Source organism: Cyprinodon tularosa, unplaced genomic scaffold (assembly GCF_016077235.1).
Source record: "Cyprinodon tularosa strain WSP-4 unplaced genomic scaffold, ASM1607723v1 ctg63, whole genome shotgun sequence".
Lineage (NCBI taxonomy): Eukaryota > Metazoa > Chordata > Actinopteri > Cyprinodontiformes > Cyprinodontidae > Cyprinodon > Cyprinodon tularosa.
Window position 1 is genome coordinate 633,449 of NW_024039374.1, and position 21,938 is coordinate 655,386.

Genomic DNA, 21,938 nt, shown 5'->3' on the forward strand with positions numbered 1-21,938 from the left:
ATTGAGCAAGCAGGACTCCGATCCAGGACAGGGATTAAGATCAGATTTGAGTAGTTCTGGAATCCAGGAGACGCAGTCTGGTCAGGGGTTCCATCCACACAGGAATGGACATTTAAAGGAATCAATCAGTGCGTGAAGGCAGGTTCAGAGTCCCGTATCGAGCATCCAGCTCAAACAGAAACACACCTGGACGGACAGGTTTAGAGTCCCGTAAGTCGAGCATCGAGCTCAAACAGAAACGCACAGACAAGCAGAATCCAGTAGGAGTCCAATCACGGTTCAGACGCACAGATCAGGCAGGCACAGACAGGGCCAGTGGGTGAAAGGGAACAGAATCAGGAAACTCAGGAAACTCTAAAACGCTCTCACCACTGGTTATGGGATAACTCACCTGAGGACACTGGCTTGAAAATAAACTCCTCACTGGAACAGGGACATGAACCTTGGAAATAATCTCAAAACAAAACTGACAGAAAGGACACTAACAGAAGGCAAACAAGTAACAAACATCAAACAATGATCTGGCCACGATAGCTGGGACTGAGCCCAATATAAGGGAAACCAGAACGTGGATGGGATAATTAGGAGCTGGACAGAGTTAAGCAGGTGAAAGCCATGAGTAAAAGGTGAGCTATCAGGCCAGATCATGACAGTTTTAATGATTTCTCAGCTTGCAGACTGCAAACACTTATCTCTGGGGTCGAAATGTATCCGTGACAGACAATATGGTGGGAATATACGCCTGTTTTAAAATGTATGACGTGTGGGCTGAAGCCGGAAGAAGGAATCTTATCTCATATATCAGCAGGAAAATTTAAATTAAAACTTCTAATATTAAACAGGATTTTAAAAAATGTCACTGATGTGAAGTAAAAAAGTTTGGTCTGAATCTGACTCATAAAGTTGCTCTGGTAAATGACATAAACTTGCACACATTTTTGAAGTGTTTTTAAATGTTTTTACATCTTGCACAAGTTCTTTTCTGATGACTCAACCTGCAGACTAGGAGCATGAATGTAAACACTTTAGCCACTTTTGTATCATATAAAGCATTTAAACATAAGAGGAATCAGTAACATCTTCCCGCTGTTTGCTTTGCCAAAATATACACAGCTTTTGGTGAGCAGCAACTTCATGTGTTATTTAGAAAAGTTATCCAAGGTTACTAACAAACAGAAGAAGAATTAATCCATTCCCAGAAAAGAACATATTTTTTTAATGTTGCTCCAAATGTTGATATTGTTGTTTAAAGTTGAAATCTCTGCTTGTAATGCTACTTCTGGCCACTTTCAGCTACAACTGATTGAACATAAAGACAAACTTCTGAAACCATATATTTTATTCTACATATTTCCAAGACTGGAGGCTTTCTTTATCTTTCAATATTCAATGATTTCAGGGCGTGCAGGTGGTGCAGTGGTTAGCATGCACGACCCATGTATGGAGGCCTTAGTCCTACAGGCAGGTGACCAGGGTTTGAATCCGTCCTGTGGTCCTTTGCCGCATGTCTCTCTCCCTCTCTCATATCCCCTTTCATATCAGTCTGCTGTCGAAAATTGATTGTGACGGTTTTTACAAGGTTAATTATTTAACAGGGTATTTGTCACTTTTTAGCGGTGCCAGTCAGGTATCCCTCCTGACAAGTAGGATCAATATATATAGATTTTTAAACCAGTCACACAAGGACCATACACTTTTTGCGTGTGTAGACCCCTACAAATAAGGAATGAAAACTTTTCACAAAAAGACAACAAAAAATTAGGCTTAACAGTCCTTGTATTTCAAAAAGAAAAATAAATATATAGCCATCAAAAAATAATCACAAAATTCTTCTCCAAAAATAAATGTCCATTATAATCCAACGGATTAGGGCTCCAATATAGATTGCCCCACAGCAAGAGCTGTGAAATAACAAGAGAAAATAAAAAACATAAGTGTCTATACACAACAAAAGTCCTACAATTGCATAAAAAAAACAGCACAAACAAACATACATAGAATGGACTTACAGGTCTGATGAGAAAATAATCTTGCTCAGAGGCAGGCGCTGGAACAGGTTTTCTGTTGTTGGTTTCACTAGATGAATATATTTAAAATTTATTTTATTTTTTGTAATGGGGCAAAATTATTAATTTATATTATCAGTAAGTATAGCACTTACGGAGGACCTTTAACTGTGATGTCACCGGCTTCCGGGTAATTGTGATGACACGTCAGCACGGCAGGAGCACAGAATGAAGTTTCTTTGTTTGTTTGGTTTTCTCCTTTTCCTTAATGATCGGTGGGATCCAGAACAGTGGCAAAATACTGAAAGCACGAGGGATTAAACGGCCTCGGACTGACTTTGTTACTGGTCGATAGAACGGAATATGCAGACGTAGTAGTAGCAGCAGCTGTTTCTGTTACGCTGTCTGCTGAGACACTGACATTTTCAAACTGGAGCTAGGAGTCAGATTGAACAGCGGACCAATCAGGTAAGTGCATGTGTTAAATGGGCGTAAAGAAGGCGTGTCTTGGGCTGTGAAGAAGCAGGAGGGTTTATGAATAACGGTGCAGCCAGCTCTGTGCAACAAGCAGGTTGTCACACACCCCCCCCCCTTGAGAAGTCCTGAGCTAGTAGGGTGAAAAATCCTTTATACGCCTCATTCCTTCAATCTTAGATTTTCTCCAAGCTTGCTGTTTTGTATGCGATCAATGTGTTGACATTCTTATGAGAGAGGTAATTTAAATGCTCAACTCTCTATTAGAAGTTATCTACTTTTATTTAAAAGTCAGAAGAAGTGAAACCATGGAAATCTTCATGGTCGCTTTCCTCATGGAACAGTTCCTGAACTTTTCTGTGTTGCTCTTTTTCCACTTCTTCTGCTGTAGGAAAACAAGGTTTGATCTGCGATATATGAACCACGCGGAGATCTTCTCCAGTATCCTCCAGAACCACTTCATAATTTACAGGGCCAGTCCTTTTCATGATTCTGTAAGGACCTTTCCATCGTGGAGCAAGTTTGGCCATAAAAGATTGATCAGCCTTTGATAAAGGGTGTGAACGAATCCATACACGGTCTCTTTCTGAGAAGTTTCCATCTCTTCTTCCACGGTCATAGTTGTGTTTCTGTCGCTGCTTAGCTTTTTTCAGATTGACATCAGCAAATTCACGGAGCTCAGCAATCTGTTTTACTGTAGCATAGACAGGTGTGTCAGGGTCACAAAGGGTTGGACTCAGCTCTGCATCCAAAGGCCCTTTCAGAGGTCGTCCAATGTTGAGCTCAGCTGGAGTCACACCAGTAGATTCATGCACTGCAGAGTTTAAAGCAAACCGAAATTCCGGTAGGTATTTATCCCAACCCTTATGTTTGTTACAGACATAGGATGAGAGCATAGCCTTGATGTTGCGATTAACTCTCTCCGTAAGGTTAGTTTGTGGGTGATATGCAGAGGTTTTCTTTGGTGTGAGATTCCATCTTTTACAGGTCTCCTCGAATACAGAAGAAATAAATTGTGGACCTTGATCAGAGAGAATGTATGTTGGCACTCCCCATCGTGTCAAAATCTCTCCGGTCAAGTATTGGGAAATTATTTCTGCAGTAGCTTTGCGGAGGAGAAACATTTCAACCCACCGTGAGAAATAATCCACAAAAACAAGTAGATGGACATTACCAGTAGAACTCCGTGGAAAGGGTCCCATAAGGTCCACGCCCAACATCTCCCATGGTGCACTCACCTCTGTCTGTTGCAACTTGCCAGGAGCTTTTCGGGTTTCAGGTTTGTACATTTGACAGACTTGACAGGATCTCACATAGTCCCGAACATCAATGCTCATCCTCGGCCAATACACCAAGGCTTGTAACCGTTTGTAGGTTTTGTATCGTCCAAAATGTCCAGATAAAGGGTCATTATGATTGTGATGAAGTAACTGTTGACGGAGTGATGGTGGAATATAGACTTGGTAAAGAGTTTTGTGTGGTAATTGAACAACTCTGTAAACCTTGTCTTCCAGGATAGTGTACTTTATTGTTGGCGACTCATGTACTGTTCCTTTGTCCATTATTTGTTGGTAAATGTTTTGTGCGAAAGGATCCTGCTGCTGAGCCTTCCAGATGTTCTCATCTGTCACTTGGAGTGGGTGAGAAGTGTCACGTTGCGACCGGAGTACGACAGCACAGGTAACTGGTGAATGGTCAGAGGCATTGATTGGGGCTCGTGACAGAGCATCTGGAACAGTGTTATACTTTCCTTTTCGATATTCCACTGTGAAGGAGAATTCTTGCAGACGAAGAGCCCACCGGATCAGCCGAGTGCTAGGTTTATGAGTTTTAAAAACCCAGATCAGAGGTGAATGGTCAGTCACAACGGTGAAGTGTCGTCCTTCAAGGTAATATCTCCACTTTTCAATGGCCCAAACAACAGCAAGACATTCTTGCTCAGTAGTAGAGTAGTTCCTTTCAGCTTTATTTAGAGTTCGGCTGGCAAAGGCCAGGACTTGCTCGGTGCCTAACCCAGTCTGCTGAGCTAGAACGGCTCCCAAACCCACATCACTAGCATCAGTATAAACAATGAATGGCAGTTTGAAATCTGGATGACCCAGAATGGGTGGAGAGACCAGGTGAGTTTTCAGAGCATCAAATGATTTTTGGCAAGATGGTGTCCAAAGGAATTTGACTCCTTTTCGCTTTAGAGCATTGAGTGGTTCTGTCAAGGCAGAAAAATCAGGCACAAAACGATGATACCAGCCAGCCATTCCCAGAAATCTTTGAAGCTGTTTAATATTCTGGGGTACAGGAAATTCTTGAATGGCTTTAATCTTGTCTGGATCTACCTCAACACCAGATGAGGATACTATGTGTCCCAGAAATTTTATGGAGGAACGGAAAAACTGGCTTTTCTTCATGTTGACTGTAAGGTTGGCTTCACGAAGTTTGTCCAACACGGCTTGTATATCGGCACTGTGCTGATGGTAAGTGGTTGAGTAAATGATGATGTCATCCAAATATACAAAACAAATTTTACCTCTGAGTTCACCCAATACTACTTCCATAAGTCGTTGAAATGTAGCTGGAGCATTTTTCAGGCCAAATGGCATAACCTTAAATTGGAAGAGGCCATATGGACAGACAAATGCAGTTTTTTCACAGCTTTCTGGATCCATGCGGACTTGCCAGTAACCACTGTTCAAGTCTAGTGTAGTGAAAATCACTGCTCCAGAAAGAGACTCCAGGATTTCCTGAATGTTTGGCAATGGATATGCATCTGTATGTGTGACTGCATTTAGTTTTCTGAAGTCGACACAAAAACGTAGTTTGGGGTCATTTTTTTTAGGCACCAAGACAACAGGAGCGGCGTATGGAGATGTGGATGGTTCAATTATGTCATTCTCCAACATTTCATCTACATGCTCCCTAATCATCTGAAGTTTAGCAGGTGAGACTCGATATGGTTTTTGTTTAATTGGCACATCTTGAGAAAGGTAAATCTTGTGAGTAAGTACATTCGTGCAGCCCAACTCTGTGGTACATACATCAGAATTGTTACGCAGTTGGCATAACAATGACTGTTTCCCAAAGTCATCCAGGTGTGTGGTGTGAACTGCCCTCTGCAACAGTTCATCATTGGTCCCAAGGGCAACCAGAGTAGCAGGAGCCACTGCAGAGAAAAAGGCAAGTTGCTGATGGGGTTCATTTGGCCAACATGCAAACTCTTGAAGAAAATTGTAATGTTGTTTTCTGTTGAACTTGAACCAATAACGTTTTTCTGACACATCAAACTGCAGGCCAGAGAGGGAGATGAAATCAAGACCAAGGACAGCAGGAAAAGTGAGGTTTTGAGCAGATAGAATAACGCATGGTAAGGTGATTGACTGTTTTTGCAATGTGATAGTGATTTCGCTCCATCCCAGGGGATGCCGTCCTTCACCATCAGCCAAATATAATGGTCCTCTCGTCCAAGGCTTTATCACTCCATTGATTTCATTCCATACTCTCTCATTCATCAGAGTATAAGAAGAACCTGTGTCCAAGATAGCAGCTCCTTTCCAGGAACTGACGGTGATGGGAACCATCAACTGAGAAGGCAGAGGTTTAGTTGTTGATGTGGCTGGAGAACAGGTTTGGTCCAGAAGTTGAGAGTTTGTGAGGGAACCAAGAGTCGCTGAACTTTGAGCTGATGGGAGTTGGGATGAACTGCTACTTGGCTGAGGGAGGTTTGGAGAAAATGATCGATTGTTACCACCATGGGGGCAAGTTGCTGGAGGATGATTTCCTTTACAACGCCAGCAGAATGGTTGGTGTGGCCGATTGTTATTTCGGTTGTAATTTGGTTGTCTTTGCCTTACTGTGTTTTCATTGTCATGAGGTTTAGGTTCATTTATTTTAGATGGTAAACTTGCTTGTTTCCGGTACTCATACTGTTGCTGATGTTCTCGATCCTTCTCTAGCTGTTGTCCCAGGTGGACAAGTTCATCCACAGTAGTTAGCCTACTACTCCTTAGCTGACTGGCCAGTGTTGGATTTATGTTTTTCAGAAGCAGCTTGACAATTTCTTCCTCCGAAATTTGTGGTTTCCAGCGTCTGCATAGGGATTGGTACATGTACACAAAATCCCTGATGCTTTCATTCTCTCCTTGGACTCTGGTCCTTACACGTTCTGCAAGCTCATCCTCATAATCTTCAGAAAGAAAAGCAGCCTGGAACTGTCTTCGGAAGTCAGTCCAGGCTACTTGGACACCTGTCATCCCAGGCTGAGCAGTAGATTCCCACCGGGGTTTGCTGGTAAGTGATGTTGTTTCTGGTAGGCTATGGTAGATTGTCTGTACAGTTTGATCCATTTCTGTATTCTGTTGACAGGTTTGAGCTGGTTTGATTCTGGCTCTAATGTCCTCAGTCATAGTCTTTATGGATAGTTGCAAAGACATGAGCTCTCCCTTTAGGCGAGAAACATCATCTTGCAAAGTGGAAATGCTGGTTGTAACCGGGACAAGTAGCTTGCTGAATTCCTTTAGCAGCTCAGTTTGTTGATTCTTCAATCTCCAGCCAAGGGTTGCTTTTGTTTGTGTGAGTAAATACTCAAACTGTGAGTCCATGCGTTCATATTGTTTCTTTGCATTGACTTGAATGATTTCCTCCACATGTTTTATTGTTGAATCTCTCATATTGCTCATCTCCTTTTTAAAACAGGACTTTACTTCCTCCATGGTTGCTTTTAGGTCCAGAACTTCTGGTGCAGCCTTTGTCTCTGCTTGAACCTGCGGAGGAGGCTGTGGTGATAAAGGAGAACCCAACACCAAATCCAGACCAGTCAACTCCATGTCTAGGAGAGAGTATGCTGTGGAACGATTAGGAGGCATTATCATTGGAGGGGATGAAGTGTTTGAAGGGGGCTCGATTATATTTTCTTCAGTGCTCATTTTTTATTTTTTTGTTATATTTTTATTTCTTTATATATTTTTATTATTTTTTTTTATTATTTTTTTTTTTATATATATATATATATTTTTTTTTTATTTGTCTAAGTGCTCAAAATGTCATTCCCTTATTTGTGAAATAAAGATAATAATAATAATAATAATAATACATTTTATTTAACAGCGCCTTTCTAGACACTCAAGGTCACTTTACAAATAATACAAAAAATAAATAAAAAGAGATGAAAATACAAAATACAGATACAGGAACATAAAAAAACAGAGAACAAAAAAACAATTATGGATAGGGAAAAGAGCAGTGTATTCACAGATAAGCGAGCTGGAACAGATGGGTTTTGAGTCTGGCTTTGAATAAGGGGAGAGAGTCAATACTGCGGAGGTCGGGAGGAAGTGAGTTCCAGAGCTGGGGAGCAGAGCGGCTGAAGGCTCTGCTCCCCATGGTGACAAGTCGAGCTGGGGGTACAGTGAGGTGGATGGAGGAGGAGGATCTAAGGGAGCGGGAGGAGATGTCCCATGTTAGGTGCCAATATTTTATGTGACGGTTTTTACAAGGTTAATTATTTAACAGGGTATTTGTCACTTTTTAGCGGTGCCAGTCAGGTATCCCTCCTGACAAGTAGGATCAATATATATAGATTTTTAAACCAGTCACACAAGGACCATACACTTTTTGCGTGTGTAGACCCCTACAAATAAGGAATGAAAACTTTTCACAAAAAGACAACAAAAAATTAGGCTTAACAGTCCTTGTATTTCAAAAAGAAAAATAAATATATAGCCATCAAAAAATAATCACAAAATTCTTCTCCAAAAATAAATGTCCATTATAATCCAACGGATTAGGGCTCCAATATAGATTGCCCCACAGCAAGAGCTGTGAAATAACAAGAGAAAATAAAAAACATAAGTGTCTATACACAACAAAAGTCCTACAATTGCATAAAAAAAACAGCACAAACAAACATACATAGAATGGACTTACAGGTCTGATGAGAAAATAATCTTGCTCAGAGGCAGGCGCTGGAACAGGTTTTCTGTTGTTGGTTTCACTAGATGAATATATTTAAAATTTATTTTATTTTTTGTAATGGGGCAAAATTATTAATTTATATTATCAGTAAGTATAGCACTTACGGAGGACCTTTAACTGTGATGTCACCGGCTTCCGGGTAATTGTGATGACACGTCAGCACGGCAGGAGCACAGAATGAAGTTTCTTTGTTTGTTTGGTTTTCTCCTTTTCCTTAATGATCGGTGGGATCCAGAACAGTGGCAAAATACTGAAAGCACGAGGGATTAAACGGCCTCGGACTGACTTTGTTACTGGTCGATAGAACGGAATATGCAGACGTAGTAGCAGCAGCTGTTTCTGTTACGCTGTCTGCTGAGACACTGACATTTTCAAACTGGAGCTAGGAGTCAGATTGAACAGCGGACCAATCAGGTAAGTGCATGTGTTAAATGGGCGTAAAGAAGGTGTGTCTTGAGCTGTGAAGAAGCAGGAGGGTTTATGAATAACGGTGCAGCCAGCTCTGTGCAACAAGCAGGTTGTCACATGATTATGTCAACAGACAACAGCAAATCTGTGTAACTTCTCCAGAGGTACTTAGTTTTGCCAGTGGGTACCAAAGGCTGTGTTAACTTAAAGTTCTATAACTTCACTTTAGGTGAACAGCAATATTTGGGCAGGTTTAATATGTGCCGTACCTTTTAGCAAAGCTTCTGGTTTTCAAAAGTATATATATATATATATATATATATATATATATATATATATATATATATATACCTTATGAGTTTCACAGCGGTCAGTACCAGCTTATTCTTAAGCCGTAGGTGTTTAGAGTTCTCTAGCATTATTATGGTGTTCTGATTGTTTGATCCTGATCGGTTTCTGTATTTGGACCTTTGGCCCTGCCTGCCCTTTTATTAATCTGTTTTCCTGACCTATATTTGGAATCTTGTTGGACTATACTGTGGACTGAAACTGGATCTGCCTTTTGACTTCGCCGTGTGGATTATCATGCCTTCATTCGTCTGCTCGGATCTTATCTCCTATCAGCTATGCAGCCTTCTATGCTACCGCATCTGGAACTCTCTGGCAGCGTCTGCTGTGTCTTGTCAGCCGACTGGCTGTAATCCTCCTCGTTCTCTGGACATGGGCTGAACTGTCAAACCAGACATTCCTCCCTCAGACGCCCTAGCTGCTGTGGCCGCTGCCACTGCAGATCCTGTCTGCTTGTTTCAATACATGCTTTAAGTTATTCCACTGTCTGTCTTGCCTGAATTCTCAGTCCTCTGTTTTGCTGTGTCACATCAATTCCAAATAAATCCCATTCTAGTTCAAAGCTAAATCGGACACTGACTTCCCACTGAAATTCTTCCTAAGGGCCTTAATGCATATTTACACATTGCATCTATGTAAGGAGATGTATAGGAGCCCTTGCTCCCAGATCAGTTTACCCTTTTGGTGTTAATTTTGAGCTCTATAATTTTGCAGATATTTAGGAGCTAAAAACAAATCTATACCACCTAGGAAAAGAACAGCATCCAACACCACAGAAGATGTCTTCCTCTTTAATTATTCATTTTCCTGAAGTCATTCCTACATGAATTCAAGTGAACACAGGTCGTGTCAGTTAGCTCTTTTCCTGTGTCAGAGAGTTTAAAGGCGAAATTAAAGGGGAGGATTTAAAGCAAAAGTTTCAGCAACATGGATATTAAGTGTGTATTTTACATCAGTAGTGGTGTGGTCTCACTGAAGGATGATGAAAAGCTGTACAGCTGCCCTGTTAGAGTGAAGAACAGCTTCTAAGCTTTTTTAATTAAAGCTATACAATGAAACAAAATATTCTTTGTATAAGAAGCAGAATTTTTCTCCCATTGTCTGACAAAAAAAAACTAAAAATGGCCTTCTATTGCTCAATTTGATTATGATAATTATTTCTATAAGGCACAATTAAATAAAAGTGTCAGGATTGGGTTGAGGTTTGTGGACCCAAATGCAGAGGCAGGGAGGCAGAGGTGAGTTTTTGTAGATTTAATGCAGGTAAACAAACAACTGAGGCAGGAATCCAAAAAAATCCAACAACAAAAATGTTAAACAAACCAGAAACCATGGGGGAGATCAGGGAAAAACAATCATAATGAGGTAAGACACTGTAAGACGGTGTAGGTTGAAGTTTGACAAGGAACCAGCACTGAGGAACTGCACCAGGAGTGTACAGGTGCTGGTCATAAAATTAGAATATCATGAAAAAGTGGATTGATTTCAGTAATTCCATTTAAAAAGTGAAACTTGTATATTATATTCATACATTACATACAAACTCATATATTTCAGATGTTTATTTTGTTTAATTTTGATGATTACAAATGACAACAAATGAAAATCTCAAATTCATCATATCAGAAAATTAGAATATTACTGAAGACCAATAAAAACAATGGATTTATAGAAATGTTGGCCAACTGAAAAGTATGAACATGAAAAGTATGAGCATGTACAGCACTCAGTATTTAGTTGGGCCTCCTTTGGCCTGTATTACTGCAGCAATGCGGCGTGGCATGGAGTCGATCAGTCTGTGGTACTGCTCAGGTGTTATGATAGCCCAGGTTGCTCTAATAGTGGCTTTTAGCTCTTCTGAATTGTTGGGTCTGGTGTATTGCATCTTCTTCTTCACAATACCCCATAGATTTTCTATGGGGTTAAGGTCAGGAGAGTTTGCTGGCCAATTAAGAACAGGGATACCATGGTCCTTCAACCAGGTACTGGTAGCTTTGGCACTGTGTGCAGGTGCCAAGTCCTGTTGGAAAATGAAATCTGCATCTCCAAAAAGTTGGTCAGCTGCAGGAAGCATGAAGTGCTCTAAAACTTCCTGGTATGTGGCTGCGTTGACCCTGGACCTCAGAAAACACAATGGACCAACACCAGCAGATGACATGGCACCCCAAACCATCACTGACTGTGGAAACTTTACACTGGACTTCAAGCAACGTGGATGAAGTGCCTCTCTTCTTTTCCTCCAGACTCTGGGACCTTGATTTCCAAAGGAAATGCAAAATTTACTTTCATCAGAGAACATGACTTTGGACCACTCACCAGCAGTCCAGTCCTGTTTCTCTTTAGACGCTTCTGACACTGTCTGTGGTTCAAGAGTGGCTTGACACAAGGAATGCGACAGCAGAAACCCATGTCTTTCATACGTCTGTGTGTGGTGGTTCTTGAAGCACTCACTCCAGCTGCAGTCCACTCTTTGTGAATCTCCCCCACATTTTTGAAGGGGTTTTGTTTCACAATCCTCTCCAGGGTGCGGTTATCTCTCTTGCTTGTACACTTTTTTCGACCACATCTTTTCCTTCCCTTCGCCTCTCTATTAATGTGCTTGGACACTGAGCTCTGTGAACAGCCAGCCTCTTTAGCGATGACCTTTTGTGTCTTGCCCTCCTTGTGCAAGGTGTCGATGGTCGTCTTTTGGACAACTGTCAAGTCAGCAGTCTTCCCCATGATTGTGTAGCCTATAGAACTAGACTGAAAGACCATTTAAAGGCTTTTGCAGGTGGTTTGAGTTAATTAGCTGATTAGAGTGTGGCACCAGGGGCCATCAATTTTGAACCTTTTCACAATATTCTAATTTTCTGATATGATGAATTTGAGATTTTCATTTGTTGTCATTTGTAATCATCAAAATTAAACAAAATAAACATCTGAAATATATGAGTTTGTATGTAATGTATGAATATAATATACAAGTTTCACTTTTTAAATGGAATTACTGAAATCAATCTACTTTTTCATGATATTCTAATTTTATGACCAGCACCTGTATTTATGGGAGACTGAACAAAGAGAGGACTAACAAGCAGATTGTGAGCAGGTGTGAACAGAGCAGACTAGAAAGGAGCTAGGGAAAAAGGAGAGCACAAGAAGGCAGCAGCGGGCAACAAATAAAAACCTGAAAACTGAAATATAAGCAGAAAACACAACAAAATAAGAATAAACCATTAAAACCACAAAACATGGAGCAAAGTAAAACTGAATACTGAAAAGAAAAGAAAACAGAACCAAGACTGTGACAGAAAGCCATGTTTAAGGCTTTTGACACTACATACCCAGAGTGCAGCTCATAATAATTCAAACGCTTAAAATAGTATTTATTATCATTATCCAACACTTCAAAATGATGTGATTTGGGATTTTCAAACTGTTTAAGGACGTGTATGCTTACTTCTTTTGATAACACTTTTGATTTAACAAAATAACTAAGTTTCTTACAGGCATGTGTGTTAATGGTTGTGTGTCTCTGTAATAGCAACCCAGTCAAAGTTAAGACCTAAATCAAATTATGAATAAGTGGCAAGAGCTGATCACTGCTTATTAAGGCTGTACTCTCACCTAACTGCTTGAGAGTAAATGCAATTTTGCAAAGAAAGATCTCTCAAAGACAGAGCTTTTAATCTCTAGATGAGTAAAACTGGGAGATACGTACGTACACTAAAAAAGGGGTCTTCAATGTTTTTCTGGCCAAGGACCCCCAAACTGAAGGTGAGATGGAGCGGGACCCCCTAATTATATATATTGTATGAAATTGTGTTATATCAAACTAGTCCTATACTGACTCTATTACAGATGGAGTCCTGTAATGAACGTAATTTTACCCTGGGATTATTAAAGTATTTCTGATTCTAAATCCTGGTTGATGGGACAGGTGGTGTGAATGAAACGGTGCCCAGCTTGAAAGAGCTCCTGTGTGTCGCTGAATGTGTGCATTGATGACTGAAAAACATCTTCTGCCTCCATTTATCTGTTTACTGCAGTGTGTTGAATTCATGTAAATGTGGATTTAAAGACATTTCAATTAGTGGAGAAATTGCAGGGGGGGATATAAAAAGAAAGTCTAATCAACCAAAACTTTCCCAACACCCATGCAGTATCTCTGTGGACCCCCTAGGGGCCGCGGATGCCTTGTTGAAGATCTCCGCACTAAAAGAATTACAGCATAATATGGTTCTATGTGTTGAAATATGGGATAGGATTTGATTGATTGATTGATTGATTGATTGATTGATTGATTGATTGATTGATTGATTGATTGATTGATTGATTGATTGATTGATTGATTGATTGATTGATTCCTCAAGTGCTCAAGTGTCAAAAACCTTGTTAGGTGTCCAGCTCTCATGGCCTTATTAGACACTATGAAATAATAAATAATACAAAAGCTAAGTGCAGTTTTTTTTTTCCCTGTAAAAAGAGAAAGGAGGTAAAACGGTTTGTTCCTTTTAATGGAATGTTTTGATTTCTTATATATTGTTTTACATTCTTAACAATGTATGATATTTGTTCAAAGGCCTATAAATATAAAAGAGGAAGTGTTTAAATTTCTTTAAAAAATAGATGCTGTTTCCTCAAGACTGGGCCCTGATCTAACAGTGAAACATTTCAGAAGAAAAAAAACCCAGTGGTAAATTACACAATGGTATCTTTTCATTTTTATTCAACAAATGAATATTGATAAAAAAAAAAAAAAAAGAGGGAATACTTATAATCGTTATTAAAAACTTTTCAAAGCAATATATTCTAGTCTTTTCAACTTTACTAAAATATTGCACTTAACACGAAAAAGGAACTCGCTTATTTAATTAATGGGTTTGATATTTTTAAATAAATACTTTAGCTTCTAAAAGTACCATTCACAGATGTATTAAAATAGTCAAATGAATGATTTTATACTTTCCTTTGAAGAACAATGTTAATTTTAGCCTTCGTTACAAGTAAGTAAGTATACTGTAGGTCCCTCTTGTGACCAAAAGTGGAATTACACAGCAAAATGTTCCACCAGTTGTTAAATATAAGCAGCTTCTTGCAACACAGAGATGAGACATACACCTGAACTGCCACAGTGACTGAAGAAGGTCACACAATATTATTAGGCAGTGGTTTTGCATTATCTATCATTCTATGTTCTATTATTCTACTAACAGTTAAGTGGATGTGGCTCTGAATCTTGAGCCATGATTGGACCAGAGAAAGAGGTGGGGATTTGGAAAGAGAAGAGCTGGTTCTTTTCCACCCTGGTACAACAGCATACTGAAGCAACACAGAGACACCATGAAGTGGTAGTGATAGCTCTGCTGAGTTTCACACCCCCCCCCCCCCCCCCCCCCCTTTTTATTTCACTTGGAATTTCACTTGGAGAACAGAAAATAAAACTGAGTGAATGAACCATTTATTTATTGGTACCCAAATTACTAGTGCAACCAGTTTAGTAAAGTTGTTGCTCCATCAGATGACCAGGAGATGAGTCCAACTCTTGATCAGTTCATTGGAAATCAATAGTTAACCTAAATTATCACTGTGGCAGCTTGAAAATAAGCCATTTTCATTCGCTATCTCATTCCACCTTAACGCCTCCCAGCGTGGCTTTTTCCCCCCAACTAGCCTCCCGCTCTTTCTCTATCTTCCCATCACAAGCCTCTCCAGCTGTTGCCCAATCTCAGGATTCACTCCCCCAAGTGAATCACCCGTCCATCTCCTCCTCCTCCTCCTCCTCCTCCTCCTCCTCCTCCTCCTCCTCCTCCTCCTCCTCCTCCTCCTCTCCATCAGCCTTGGTCATAGAACTTTCACCACAGTTCCAGTCTCAGCCTGCAGCAGCTGGTCAGTAGCAACACAAGGATAATATAAGTGAGCACAGCCAGTGGGCTGTGTCTGATAATCCAGCTGGAACAGCTTCAATATCTCCCAAAAAATTGTTTTAGAGGATATTCACCGTATAGACAGATTTCTAAGAAAACAGCCAGGGGTACCTCATAATTTGGAGCTTGATGCGGTTTCAGGAAAATTTGTAACAGAGGATGAGGGAATGAGGTGAAGGGGCTCTGAAGTGGGTTAATCAGTCCCATGAGGATGAGAGAAAATAACCCAGTGATTCTTAACTTGATTGTATGTTGCATAAGTGGTTTGGTCAGTCATTACAATGTAATGTGAAATGGTGTTTACTCTGATATATCCAGAGTAAACTATTGAAATAAATCAGCAATAAAGTAACACATGAATGTTTGCGTGCTTAAATGCAAATACAATCACTAACTCAGACAAACAGTCATTCAAAGTCAACTCACCACGGCTGGAGACACTAGGGTGACTTTTAATGTTGTCTTTGCAAGTAGAAATACTAAACCTTAATGTAAACATTCCACTCCTTTGTGAAAGTATTAAAAAATTGCATATACAGCCATAAACTGATAATATACAGCACCTTAAAAATTGTTCCTTTATCCCTTTTCACATTTGGTCATATAACAGACAGAGAACTCAGCGTTTTTCTGAGGATCTTATGTGAAAGAGTATAATTTGAATACATATACTTTCCATTTTTAAGTATGGATTCAAAAGTGCTCTTTTAGATTTTACAACTTTAAAATTTGCTGTTCATATGTTAAAGATATTCAGAAAGGAACTGGCTGCAAGGGATTTTATTTTGAAGTATTGGAGTTAAGGGGGCTGATCCAAATGCTTAATGCATTTTTAGTGGAGGTTTTTTTTTTAAATTTGAGGTATGTTTTCATTTTGCTTTGCGGTTATGGATAACTTTGTCTTGATTCGTTTAAAAAAAAAAACATCTTGATACAACACAGATATTAATTGCAAGTGGGAAAATGTGTGTGGGGGGGGGGGGGGGGGGGGGGATCAAGGCATCTGAGTACCTTCAGTAAGCATTGTAATTGCAGATTATTTTCACTCAGAAACTTCTCCTTAAAACATTTGTGAATGCATATATTTGCACACCTTCAATCCATATCTTCAGATTTGTTCAAGAATTTCTCCTTGCATCCCAAGTAATTTCTGTACAGCAGCATGATGTGATCAGTACTCCAACAAAACCTTTGGTGAACTGCAGATTAAAGTCAGTTCTCTGAACTTTGACTCTGTTGATAAACACATGAAGAAGGCCAGGACTATAAAATTCTCCCTGAAACTGGATAAACCCAGCACTGACAGCATTACACACACCAAGCCTCTCCACTGAAGGTCATTGATCAGCCATATCTCAGTGTGTGAGTGTGTGAGCAAATGTGTGGGTTTATGTGAGTTGTGTAAAGCAAACAAATATCAAGCCTGCAAGACACTGGCAAAAATGTTAGGTGTTAATCTGGAGAAATGCAGTGATCCACATGCAGCTTAAGCTTTTAATCTGCAATTAAGCTTTGTTATTACTATACTATCTAAATTTAAATCAGATGCAGAAAGCAACTGCAAAAAACAGAATATTTTTGCATCATCAGAAACATGTTTGTGTTATTTTTTTAGTTATGTCTTTATCTGTATGACCTAAAGTAAACATCCATTCAAACACCAATCGCCACACACTTAATCACTAATATTTGTTATTTTCAGGTTTAATAAAAATATATACATAAGAAACTAAAACTGCATGATAAGGTTTTTTAAAGATATACATTAACATAAAGGAATAATATTAATAATAAAAAACGAAAGTCACTTTTTCAGGAAAATTTTAAGTCAGAAATATTTTTCTTACTTACTTTAGCTATTTTTTTTTATCCTTAATATGTTGCTGTACAATGCACATGCTTTGTCAGAGTACTGCAGAAGAGAACAGAGAAAGTCTGAAAAAAACTCAAATCATAAGTTCCCTGGAAACATAAATGAAAAAACTTGTTTAATATTGTTGGGTTTGATGAAAAGATAACAGACATATATGTTGGAGATTCTATATTAACCCACTTCATTCCCAGAGCTTTTTGTAGATGGGAATCATTAATTCGCATGGTTACATAATAATGATTTCATTTGCTGTTAAACAGAAACAGGAACATCTTTTTAAGCCTTACACATCAACAGAGGATCACCTTTAGCTTTGAAAGCCCAAAATGATGCAGTGGTTCACATAAAAGCAAGCCTGGCATTGGCTGATACTCTGACTGCTTTAAAGGCACATCTTTCTTTTCTCAGGTCTCTCAGTCAGCTAATACAACGCATAACGTCTTCATTGATTGGTGGGCCAGGCTTTGTTGCACAATCCAAACAGACGTATGTATATTTGACGCAGATTTGGGACCAACCTGGGATACTCCCATTCATGGTGCTCCTATATAAAAGAGGATGAGCAGCTTCTGGTACTCATCGGGTAACTGAGAGGTTCGCTGTTACCAAGTGCTTTGTGCTGCAACTGAGCTGACAAAGATGGCACCAACCAAGAAGGTAAAACAAAGTTTCAGTCATACTGCAGATATTTTTCATCATATAAAGATCAGCTAACATAAGGAGCATGTAGAAGAACTGGATATTACTTTCAGAGAACCATTCTGTGCTTTTATTTGGATGATTTTCATGGAGGTTTTTTATCAGTGGAATGTGTCCATGTGTTGCTTTTTTTTTTTAACCAGAGTAAAGCGGTCTCTGCTGGATGATCTCTTGCACACACAAAAAACAGCCTTATCTTTGCACTTTTGTACCCTAGAGACAGATCTAGATACTTTTTTTTTTGCAATTGCACAATGATTTTTACTCAAATCTCAAACGATTTATACCAATTATCCTGTTTCCTTGCTGATTATGCTACAACAGGTTTTGTGCTGACATTTTTTTTATTATTACTTTGAGTTTTTAGAGACAAGATTTAGTATATTTTTCCAACAGTCAAGCCCAGATTAAATAGATCCCTCTTCTCATACAGGGTATCCTGGAGCGTCTGAATGCCGGGGAGATTGTAATCGGTGATGGGGGTTTTGTGTTTGCCCTGGAGAAAAGGGGCTACGTGAAAGCTGGGCCATGGACTCCTGAGGCTACTGTCACTCACCCTGAAGCTGGTATTGGGAAAATCTTACACTTCATCCAAATTTAAACTCACATTTTTACATCACAATCTGTAACTATATAATTTTCATCAGTGCGACAGCTGCACAGAGAGTTCCTTAGGGCAGGAGCCAACGTCATGCAGGCCTTCACATTCTATGCCAGCGATGACAAACTGGAGAACAGGGGTCAGACACTGAAATTAACTGTGAGTGCCCGATTAGAGCTCTCTAATCTTCCAAACAGAGGTTCAGAATAAACAAAATATGTCCTAATCTGCTTCATCTTTCTAGGGAGCACAAATCAATGAGGCTGCTTGTGACCTGGCTAGGGAAGTTGCCAATGAAGGAGATGCACTGGTAGCTGGAGGAGTGTGCCAGACCCCATCCTACCTGAGCTGCAAGAGTGAAGCAGAAGTGAAGGCCATCTTTAAGAAACAGTTAGATGTGTTTATCAAAAAGAATGTGGACTTCCTGATTGCAGAGGTAAATTCATGTACGGTAGCTTAAAGCAGAATTTCTAGGACATCTCATTATTTTGAAAATACAAAAAAAAAAATTAACTGTTGTTATGAGTGAATATGATGCTGAATATCATTTAAATATTCCGTTAATGATATGAAAACATAAAAAAAAAGTGTAAAACAGTTTAAAATGGTAAGAAAATGGTAAAAAAGAAAAGAATTTTGTTAACGTTTGCCATAGTATTTTATGACTCATGGCCGGATTTAGCACAAGTTTGCGCCTCTGGGCTGCAGGAGGTTGGTGGGCCCTCCCAATATAAGTTTATTTTACACATACAAAGAAAGATTAATGTTTCATAAATATTTACTGTAAGGACAGGCCAGATTTAGCTTACAATTTAACTCTTAAGGAAACCTTTTTAAAAACCTTATATCATTTCTAGAAGTGCCTTATTCAAAACAAAACTGCCACATAACACTCTAGTAACTGCTTGCATGGGGCAATTTAAAGAAATAACAAACATGCACCTAAAGAACAAATAAGGTGGCACAAAGCAAATGACCAATGGATGCTGTTGTTACTTCTTCTGACTCATTTAAACTTTAGTATTTTTTATGTTTTTTGACACCCTTTTTAGACAGCTGTGGTTGATTGGACAAAAAAAAAATCCATTAGTTTCTTTGCAAAGTACCCTGTTTGCAGAATATAAAACTAGATACCCTTTTGGCTACCTGCAAATCCTTGTTGCCCTGGGCTACTTGCTGTGTTACTGATGTTCGACCATATTAACACAAATAAAATGTTTTTCCTTACGATTGCATAAGAACAAAAGTATCAGGGATGTTACAGAAAAGAAAAGAGAAATTTATGCATTTCCTATTTTCTAGTTAAAAGCAGAAAAACAATTTTATTTTTTTATACTGTATCTTGTATTAGGTTTTAAAGAGTTAAAGGCATTTGGTTTGAAATGTTAGTGACTTAATCATTTAGGGTTTTGTTTATGTGTTTACAGTACTTTGAGCATGTGGAAGAAGCAGAGTGGGCTGTTCAGGTGCTGAAGACCAGCGGGAAGCCTGTGGCTGCGTCCCTGTGCATTGGACCAGAGGGAGACATGCACGGTGTCTCGCCAGCAGAGTGTGCCGTCCGGCTTGTGAAGGCTGGTACGCAATGAAGAGTTAAAAAACCTGTAACTTATCATTTTAAGTCCTCATTTTAAAATAATATAATATAATAATTTTTTCAATTTGAACTCTAGGTGCCCAGATTGTGGGAGTCAACTGCCACTTTGACCCCATGACCTGTGTGAAGGCTGTCAAGATGATGAAGGAAGGTGTGGAGAAGGCTGGGCTGAAGGCGCAATACATGGTGCAGCCGCTGGCTTACCACACTCCTGACTGCAACTGTCAGGGATTCATTGATCTGCCAGAATTCCCCTTTGGTAATAACAAATTGCTTCCTCATCAAGTCAAGAAAAGTGTGGAAAATGTTGTAATTAGCATCTTTTTTTTTATCTCTGTTTTCTTGTCTCTTAGCCTTGGAGCCCAGGATCTTGACCCGCTGGGACATGCACCAGTACGCCAGAGAGGCCTATAATGCTGGCATCCGCTACATTGGAGGCTGCTGTGGCTATGAACCTTATCACATCAGGGCTGTAGCAGAGGAGCTGGCTAAAGAGAGGGGCTTCCTCCCTGCTGCATCAGAGAAACATGGATTGTGGGGTAGTGCTCTGGAGATGCACACCAAACCCTGGGTCAGAGCCAGGTAAAACATCTGCAAACATAAAAAAAAAAGTGCGATACAGCATTTTTTTTTTTTTTTTTTTCATGACATTTACTCTGTTTTTATCTGCAGGGCCCGGCGTGATTACTGGGAAAACATCAGACCTGCATCTGGTCGTCCCCAGTGTCCATCATTATCCACGCCAGAGGGCTGGGGTGTGACCAAGGGCCACAGTGAACTGGTGCAGCACAAGGAAGCAACCAGTGCCCAGGAAATGAACCGCATCTTGGAGATGCAGAAGAAGGTCAAATCCTCTGCATGAACAATATGCAGTGAATGAAAAGAAATTTACCTGTCTCAAGTCAACTAGACAGATTTTTTAAGCTTTGTTCAGAATAAAAAAAAGCACTGTAACAGCGATACTCCGGTTGAGGAGTGTTCAAATGTCAACTCCAAAACAATAAAACCTGAGTCTGTAACTTTTTCTCTGAGTGGTCTGACAGTTTTTAAATGAGTTTTAAGAGTTTTAAGGGGTTTATATAGGTAATATTAATGTACATGTTTGGAACATGTTATAAAATATCTTAAACCTCTCAAAGCTCTGATCAGTGAATGGCACATCTTCAGACCTACCAATATCGCTGTCTACTTAAGCTGAGGCCAACAAGAGGACTAACTAAATCAACTAAATAGGCTTTTTGGTAACTCTAGAACAACTACAGAGAACCAGATGTCAGGAGACAAAACTAAAAAACCTTTGTGGGTTTTTCAAATCTGTCCTTTATGGAGTAATTAGCATGTTGGAATTGTTGACAGAAAGCTGCTTGCAGTAAGTCCTGCTAAAATGTTTCAAATGAGACTAAGGTGTACATTTAAAATGACATGCAAAACGCTTTTAATCACCATAAAACCATTCCCATGGTGAAATATGGCATTGTGAATGGAAGAGTCAAACACAGGCAGTGGTGGAAAGTAGCAAAGTGCATTTACTTATTACTGTCCTTAAAGCTACAGTGTGTAATAATTACAGGGATATACAGTCAGAAATGTAATATATTATACATAACTATGTTATTTATCATCATCTACGAGCTCAGCCTCTTAACCTTAATATTTGCGTTGCCTTAGAATTCGTTATTTATAATTACATAGCAGCGGGTCTCGCAGCCATGGAGGCAGACATCTTTGCGCTATGGCAGTGCAGAGCCAACAAACTAGCGATTGCGAGATCGCCCATTACGCTCGAAAGTAACTACGGCAAGTTGAGAGAGATGAACTGAGACGGTACTGAAATCTATACCCTACACAGACTAATGAAATACTATCTTTAAAATTATCTATGTAAACAAACCTCATCACTTGAGAAGGTAGGTGATGCGGACGTCGTGGAAGACATTTTGTCCCGTAACGCTCGCCGTACTGTTGGGGGGGAGAAGCGGTGGGGGGGAGATGTTCATGTTGCTGCAGTCTGGATGCTAGATGTTGCTGAAAATTACACACTGTAGCTTTAAGTACTTTTAAT

General features: G+C 39.6%; 1 protein-coding gene and 2 long non-coding RNA genes across 3 annotated transcripts; 1 reads left to right on the plus strand and 2 right to left on the minus strand.

Annotated features, from left to right (window-relative positions):
- Positions 1-1,747: 1,747 nt before the first annotated feature.
- Positions 1,748-2,363, minus strand: LOC119798546. Its single transcript, XR_005282732.1, has 3 exons — positions 2,162-2,363; positions 2,010-2,076; positions 1,748-1,901 (listed from the first exon to the last, which is right to left on the minus strand). It is a non-coding gene; the product is annotated as an uncharacterized LOC119798546 (long non-coding RNA).
- Positions 2,364-8,134: 5,771 nt separating this feature from the next.
- On the minus strand, positions 8,135-8,865 carry LOC119798563. Its single transcript, XR_005282737.1, has 3 exons — positions 8,549-8,865; positions 8,397-8,463; positions 8,135-8,288 (listed from the first exon to the last, which is right to left on the minus strand). It is a non-coding gene; the product is annotated as an uncharacterized LOC119798563 (long non-coding RNA).
- An 8,611-nt stretch (positions 8,866-17,476) lies between these two features.
- Positions 17,477-20,900, plus strand: LOC119798561 (betaine--homocysteine S-methyltransferase 1-like). Its single transcript, XM_038308079.1, has 8 exons — positions 17,477-17,639; positions 18,115-18,247; positions 18,329-18,441; positions 18,527-18,718; positions 19,710-19,857; positions 19,953-20,135; positions 20,230-20,458; positions 20,549-20,900. The coding sequence occupies exons 1-8, from the start codon at positions 17,622-17,624 to the stop codon at positions 20,736-20,738; spliced, it is 1,206 nt and encodes a 401-aa protein (XP_038164007.1). The 5' UTR covers positions 17,477-17,621; the 3' UTR covers positions 20,739-20,900.
- The last annotated feature ends 1,038 nt before the right edge of the window (positions 20,901-21,938 follow it).

What these genes read in the sequence shown, in the direction of transcription:
- LOC119798561 (XM_038308079.1), top strand. An exon ending in GTCAGACACTGAAATTAACT is followed by an intron (nt 18,442 to 18,526) that starts GTGAGTGCCCGA and finishes TCATCTTTCTAG; the next exon opens with GGAGCACAAATCAATGAGGC. An exon ending in TGGACTTCCTGATTGCAGAG is followed by an intron (nt 18,719 to 19,709) that starts GTAAATTCATGT and finishes ATGTGTTTACAG; the next exon opens with TACTTTGAGCATGTGGAAGA.